The sequence below is a fragment of the Gallinula chloropus genome (assembly GCF_964237585.1).
Source record: "Gallinula chloropus genome assembly, chromosome: 27".
Classification (NCBI taxonomy): domain Eukaryota; kingdom Metazoa; phylum Chordata; class Aves; order Gruiformes; family Rallidae; genus Gallinula; species Gallinula chloropus.
In genome coordinates, this window is record NC_140112.1 from 170559 (window position 1) to 178076 (window position 7518).

At 51.1% G+C, this 7518-nt stretch overlaps 1 protein-coding gene across 1 annotated transcript; it reads right to left on the reverse strand.

The window, feature by feature from the left end:
- Positions 1 to 423: 423 nt before the first annotated feature.
- Positions 424 to 5417, reverse strand: LOC311201675 (acidic mammalian chitinase-like; the record flags this gene model as incomplete). Its single annotated transcript, XM_084276096.1, has 11 exons — positions 424 to 769; positions 1109 to 1250; positions 1349 to 1468; positions 1965 to 2150; positions 2284 to 2407; positions 2876 to 3000; positions 3126 to 3291; positions 3392 to 3448; positions 3771 to 3972; positions 4788 to 4817; positions 5393 to 5417. The coding sequence occupies 11 exons, from the start codon at positions 5415 to 5417 to the stop codon at positions 510 to 512; spliced, it is 1437 nt and encodes a 478-aa protein (XP_084132222.1). The 3' UTR covers positions 424 to 509.
- Positions 5418 to 7518: the final 2101 nt, after the last annotated feature.

The window sequence follows — 7518 nt, forward strand, 5'->3', positions numbered from 1 at the left end:
CACTGGCACAGCAAGAAAAGGGGGGGGGGGAATACCCCTTTGTGGCTGCTTACAAGGAAGAGGTCTGAAACCACCACTGTGGAGGGCTCCTTCCTGGCTCCCACTCCAAGGAGCTGCTGTTTGCACCCTCTAAGTCAAGAAGGGAGAGGTCCCTGGGGAAGCAGCCTACTGCTTGTGCTGCCAGGACCCTGCTCTGTGATGTCTCTTGTGGCACAGCCTGATCTGCACCCCTGGCTGCTCTCTGTCTGTCTCCCTGCACCTGGCTGTTTGAGATGGGGCAGTGAGACACCCCAGGGAAACGCCAGGCCGAAACTGAGCCCAGCGTGTGCATTCAGGCCCTTCCCTGCCCACGAATGGGAGCGTCACAAGCAAATCAGGGAGTGTGAGAGTATGAAGAGCAAAACGAGTTGAACCAGTGAGGGCTGCTGCTTTTGGAGGCTTTATTGACCCGTTCCTATTCTGAGCAGTTAGACCAGCGGGGTCTGTCTGCTGCAGTGGCCTTGGTGTCTTCATGGCCAGTTGCAGCAGGAGCAGCTGGTATCGAAGACGAGCCCGGCCTGGCAGCTCTGCACGAAGGTTTCACCGTTGACGCAGTTGTAGAAGTTGCTCTTGTTGGCTGGATCTGCATAGATGCCGTTGGCTTTGCCAGCACAGAAACCGCTCCCACCAGAGCCACCGGGATTGCCCCCGGAGCCCCCGCTGCCACTTCCACCTCCTTGGCTGGGAGCTTCAGTGACTGGAGGGTTGGGCTCAGCTGGAGGCACACAGTCTGAAAGAGAAGCAGGAAAGGGCTTAGTGTTGTCTTGAGAGACTCTCAGCCCTCCTGCTTTAGGGGGGGGGGGTGTCAGTGTGTTCCCCCAGAGTCTGGCCCGGCTCCCACCAGGCCTCTGAAACATCTGGACCCAGGACCAAGTTACAATCCCACTCTTTTATCCCCAGGGATCTAGAGTGAAGGGATCTTTCCAGAGAAACCCCTGCCTGGGCTCTCCACAGAAGGCCTTTATCCACCAAAGCTCCAGGGATGAAGGCTCACAGGACTCTGAAGCCCCGTGTCGGCAGGGAGCTAGGAGCTCACCTCCAAGAAGCACACACTACTCAAGCTACTCACCACCGTTCTCCAGGCCAAGGCCCTTCTTCAGGGTGGAGATCAGGGGATATTTGCCTTCCTTGCAGAAAGTGCCAGTGAAGTCATCTAGATCAAGAGCCCAAACCATAGCACCTCCAAAATTGTTCTTCTTCAGCCAGTCGAGCTGTACAGTGCCAGGGGAGAAATCCCATTACTCTGGGGACCTGCTCCTGCAGAAGGCCTCCTGATGCAGTATGAGCAGAGCCACACATGCCACTGTACCTTGAGGTTGAAGCTCTTGATGTTGTCATAGCCAACCCATTCGTTGCCTTTGTAAGCGTAGGGCACGTCCTGGGGGGCATCCCAAGCCTGGGTGGCTCCAGAATTCAAGAGAGTGCAGATCTAGGAAGGAGGACCAAGAGGTAGAATTTTATGGAGTATCATACAAATTTTGAAAAGCCCCACCTATGACGTGATCTTGGCTTTATTGACTAGTTTTGTGTCATTTATCTCATCCCTGAGAATAAGTTCCTTTTTTTTTATTGTGAAATTACCTTAAGAAGTTCCAAGGCTTACTTGGACACATTAGATACTCCTGGGAAAAGATGATTATAACATCCCCTTCCTAGTCTTGCCTTAAGGACAGTAGAAATAATGTTATTACTCATTTTGTACTGAAGGAATCATCTGTATGAAACCCCTGCTGCTGAACTGCACCTTGATACTCAGTTCATGAATGAGATGTTCATTCTCAAGTGCATATGCACTCTACTTTTAAAATTTGCTTTTCTTTTGCAGTTCTGTGGATAGCTTCGTGTCTGAGATAGACATTTAGAAAACTCTATGTATGCCTTTCTTAAAATGATTTGGAAAATTAATGTGATTAGAATACACACACCTCATAATAAGCCAGTGTTCCAGCCTCCTGTGTATAAGGTCCAGCTGGACCAGGTCCTGATGCTGGTGCTCCAAGACCATTGTTAGATGGATTTTGCAGTGTGAAGGTATTTCCATACGTTGGGAATCCAACCACTAGTTTCTCAGCTGGGGCACCGTTGCTCTTCCAATAGTTCATAGCATAATCCTGTAAGAAAACATTGCTGTGAAATAAAATCTTTGCCAGGATTTGTAGGCTGGGTGGTGAATTTCTAAACTTGTCATCACTGGTGTGATTGTAGACCTGAGATTTGTGACACAGTCTCACAAAATATACTTACGACATTGAAGTAGAGGTAGTCACCAGTGTCAGCTGGGCCTTTGTACAGAGGGCTGTTCTCCCCAGTGTTTCTATCCCAGGAGCCATGGAAGTCATAAGTCATCACGTGGATGTAGTCCAAGTACCTGTGGAGAACTTCACTAGCACCGATCTCCCGGCCTGGCCAGGCCCCCAGATGTGACTGTTCCTTTAGTGATGGCCATTCACCCCACCACATCCCCAGCCATGTCCCCAATCTCTGCAAATCTGATGCCTCAAGACATCTTTGGAGCTGGCCTTGCCAGTGCTGGATCTAATTCTCTCCTCCAGTGGAGGAGGCAGAGGTCAGGGCAGAGTAGGAGTTGTGCTGCTATTCTGGGAAGGGAGAGATGCTCCCCGATGACTTGGAGCACCAGTTGTCAGGCTGCTGTTCCCTTCCCACAGTGTCCCCTGCCCACCAAAGCAGCACCCCCTGAGAGGGTTCTTGCCTGACACAAGAGGGGAGGGACCCCTCCTGCAGAGACACTGGGTTCTGACAGAGAATGGAAGAATTATCTGCCAGATAAAGGAAGCCACTTGGGTCACAGAAAGGATCCCTGAAGGTTGCTACTCACTTGCCAAGCTCAGGAATCTCGTAGCCAGCCTGGATGTTGGACAGTCCTGCAGCGACAGCCGCGGTGACCATGAGACGGGGCTTGTTGACCTGTTTGGCTTCCTGCTCAAAGGCCGCCAGCATTTCCTGAGGGAGGCCAAGAAACAGCTCTCACTGAGGGCTCTCTGGGCTCAGGCTCTGCAGGTGCCCAGGACTCTGGCCAGGGCCACAAAGAGCAGAGGCCTTGACCAAACCCCTTAGTTTCAGCCTACCTTAACCAGGACAGTAAAGAGAGCCTTGTCCTGGGCTGGGCTGCCCCTGGACCCAGGGTATTCCCAGTCAAGATCCAGCCCATCAAACTGGTACTGGCGCAGGAATTTGATGACAGACTTGATGAAGGTCTGGCGGTTCTCAGGAGTGGAAACCATTGTGGAGAACCTAGGGAAGCAGGGCAGAGATGGGGTTTGCTTGGTGCCTCTTTCTGCCCCTCCTTCCCTTTTTAGACTGCTGTTATGGTAAGCAGATGGTTTGAACTTACTTGGCAGTGCCGAAATTCCATCCTCCAATAGAAAGCAGAGTCTTTAGATTTCTGTTCCTGCGATATGAGGGAGAGGAATATGTTTCACTGGAAAGGAATGATTTGTCTTTCCAAGTTCTAATATTCCTTAAAAGTCCAACATAAAGCACAGTGTTCTTGCTTGTCTTGAAAGTGCCTGGTGTAGCTGCCTTTGTAGGGTCTGATCTTGGCATGAAACCCAAAGACCAAGCCTGGAGTGCACCATATGACTGTCCCCATCCTCAGAAGACCGGTGCTGGCAGCCTGACATGTCCTGCCCTCCCTTTCCCTCCCCATCACCATCTGCTCAGGCAGGACCTGAGCAGGAGAACAAGTGGTGCCCTGTGCTCTGGGTACGTACTGGTTCTTCAGGCCGTTGAAGGACTTGTAAAGGGTCTCGTCGTTCCATTCGTAAGTGGTGATCTCATTGTTGGACATCCCAGCAAAGGCATATAGCAGGTGAGTGCACAGGCAAGGGTCAATGTTGTCTGGCATAAAACTTCCCAGGCCAGGCCTGTACTGGGCCCAGTTGGTGAAATAACATGACAGCACATAGGCAGTGCCTGCAGGGAAACAGAGGAGGTAAAGCTGGGAGAGAAAAGAGCAGAGGGCATGTCTTTGACATAGAGAAGGTCCAGGTAGATGCATGAAGCTGTGTCTCATCCTAAAACCATCACTCAAGTCACACAGGAAAAGGAACAGTGCCCTGGGCTGCTTACCTAGGAATTAGTAACTGCCTACGTCAGATCTAATCAGAAATAATGGCTGGGCAATATTTCCTTGCAGGGTAAGTGGTTCTCTTGTGGAGCAAGGGGAGTAGGGCTGCTTATCCCTCTGAGAACTGGCTCTCCAAGGAGAGCAGCAGATTTCTTCCCTTCCTACTGCCTGTCAGAACATCAGTCTGTCCAGGAGCCTCTGGTACCCTTAAACTCCTGACTCAGGGCGGTTCGGGGGGCTGGGTCTCTTGCCCAAACATCATCTGTCTCCTCTGCTGCCAAGTGAGGAGGGTCAGAGGCAGAAGAGACCTGTGGTGAAGCACCTGGGGGGTGCAGGGCTCTTTGGGTGTTTGCTGTGCCACCAGTTTGACCTCTGTGAAAGCCTCTGCAAAGACCAAGCTGGTGCCTGTGCTCATGTTTCATTCAAGCTGAGCAGGAAGGGGCTGCTCAGAGGAAGCTTCTGTGAAAGCAAGCAACGTGTTTGCAGTTTGGCTTGAGGAGCTTTGTGAAGCTTTTGTCTTCAGAGACACCAGTGCTGTGTCCCTGTTTGCCTCCCCTTGCTCCTCCATGGCAAGAGAAAGAATTAGCTAGTAAGTCTGTTGCAGTTGTGCCATAACTAGAGAAGGGTTTGGCAGAGCTGGTTTTGGGGTGAAAGCACATACCTATCTGGGCGTTCAGCAGGAGGGCCAGACCTGTAAAGAAAACAGTGTGGGATTAGTCTTTAACCTGAGCAATAAAAACCTCTCATGTGGTACTGAACTAGGTCTATGCTGTACTTAAGGTCACAATTCATTCTGGAAGGACTGGAGACTGAGACAAAGAAGTCATGTCAAAAGCCTGATCTTAGTGTGGTTGTGATTGTTGTATTTCCTTGAAAAAACAAGGATGTGATTTCTCAAGCACAGGTCTGTTGTCTGTTCATGTGGAAGCAGGTACTGCTGTCAAATCATTTCACACAGACATAGAACATAAAATCAATTCACAATGCATTTTTTTGGTCCTTTGGTGGGTTTTATGGTCAAAAAGCAGTTTTCAATCTCAATTAACAACTAATTCTATTAATTTATAAATCATAAAATATTAACACTTGCAGTACCAAAAAATATAACTGTACCTACTACAAATAATTGCTCTATTTTTTTTATTTTGACAGGAGAGTGAAACATTTTTAACTAAAAGAAACCTCTTGTGCATCCAGCAGATAAAGTGAAACATCCACAAACGCTCATCAAAAAGGCAGAGGATGAAGTTAGGAAGTGAGGCTTACCAGTGAGCAAAGTGAGCTTGGCCATCTTTGCATCGTAGGAATTGTGTTCAACTTGATTCTTGCTTATATACTCTCCTCTCTGCCCTGCCAGGCTTGAGTCAACAGAGAGGGACAAACATTGGGAAACTGGGTAAAGATCAGTATCACCCAGAAATGATACCAGGACAATGGCCTGAACGCTCCAGCTGGGGACACCGCCGGTATCAGGCTGTGCCCAGGTGAGGTGCTGCCAGGGAAGGTGAAGAACAAGATTAGATGGCTTTTATTCCTAGAAATGTTGTCTAGAGCAGCAGACCCGGTGTCAACACTGGCAGCCAGGCAGCGATAGGTGGCCGTAGTGTTCACCTTGTGCTGTCATTGTGTGTGCCCAGAGGTGTAGGCACTGCCACACCAAGGGGGTCACAAGGGGTTTGTCTCCTTGGCTGGGGCAGTCAGCAAGGTCGGATGGAGCTGGGCTTGGGCTTTTGGGCAAAGGGCTTTGGTGGGACACAGGGGCTGGGCTCCCTTGCTGTAGGGAAACTGTCCATCAGCATCCAGGGGCCTCTGTGGTCTGAGCTGTCTCTTGCCCGATCTCGTCTGATCTTGGAAGCTAAGCAGGGTCGGGCCCGGTTAGTACTTGGATGGGAGACCGCCTGGGAATACTGGGTGCTGTAGGCTTTTATTTGGGATCTCCTGGAGAGAGTCCAAAGAAGGGCCACGAAGATGATTAGGGACCTGGAACATCTCCCATGGGAGGAAAGGCTGAGTAAGTTGGGACTGTTCAGCCTTGAGAAGAGAAGACTAAGGGGGGGACCTAATTAAAGTTTATAATTATCTTCAGCAGGGGATGCAGGGGGAATCAGCCAGCCCCTTTTCAGTGTCTGTGGGGATAGGACAAGGGGCAATGGCTGCAAGTTGGAGCACAGGAAGTTCCACACCAACATGGGGAAGAACTTTTCCCCAGTGAGGGTGAGGGAGCCCTGGGACAGGCTGCCCAGGGGGTGTGGAGTCTCCATCTCTGGAGATATTCAAGACCTGTCTGGATGCCTATCTGAGTGATATGTCCTAGGGAGCTGCTTTGGCAGGGGGGTTGGACCCGATGATCTCTCCAGGTCTCTTCCAACCCCTACAATTCTATGATTCTATGATTGCCCACATCATCTGAGGTGGTGTCACTTGAGGGAAGCCAAGAGGGTGTCTTGCACCCATCTGGGGCGAGATGTGTCTGACAAGTGCCTCTCCACAGACTCTCAAATAGCTGCTTTCCCCAAAGCCCTTCCCCACCCCAGCCTTGCTGAGCTCAGTGCACACAAGCCAGTGCCTTGGAGAGGTCGTTGTGCTCTCCCTGCCCTTGCCATGGAGATCAGGCCGCTCACTGTGGGCGGCTCAGCTGGGGAGAAACGTCAAGGTCAGCGCAGCGGGGCCGTGTGTTTGGAGAGCCCTGTCCTGGCCCGTGTCGGGATGCAGAGGTACGGGCACTGGGCTCCTGGTACAGGGTGGTTGGAGCTGGCAGCTGGTACAGGCGGTTGTGCCCATGGCAGCGTCACAACAGGTTCCTGTGAGCAATTCCCTGGGACTTGGCCTGGGGGAATCTACTCCAGATGTGTCTGTGTGTGTGTAAAGCCTCTGTAGGAATAGCAGGGAGAAGCAGGATTGCTTGGAGTAATATGATTACCATGGGAGCCAGTACGAGCACTGCTGTACCCCTGATAGGTCTATGAATACGTCTGTGAGTGGTGCTGCCAGATCTCCTCCTCCCTGAGATCGGTCTGGGCTTGCCTGTGTCTCTCTGCTTCTCAAACTGAGCCTGCTTCTGAAACAACCCTCCATGCCCAATGAAGGTGATGGCAAATACCTTGAGGAGCTGATAATGGAAGACTCTTGAGTGACTTTTCTGCCCTTCTTCACGTTGGCAGGACCTGTGCTGAAATCCAGGGGTGCTGAAATGCAGTGGAGGCTGACACTCGCCCTTGCCATGTCCCCATGGGACCTCTGCACCACTTCAGTTCTCCTCAAGGTGGGGCTAAAGTGACCTGTGGAGCTGGAGTGCTGTGTACCAGCAACCTGCATCCAGCACATGTTCGTGGTGGGAAGAGTCTACACATTCCTACAAAGCATCGTCTCCACTGCTTTGAGACTTGCTTTTC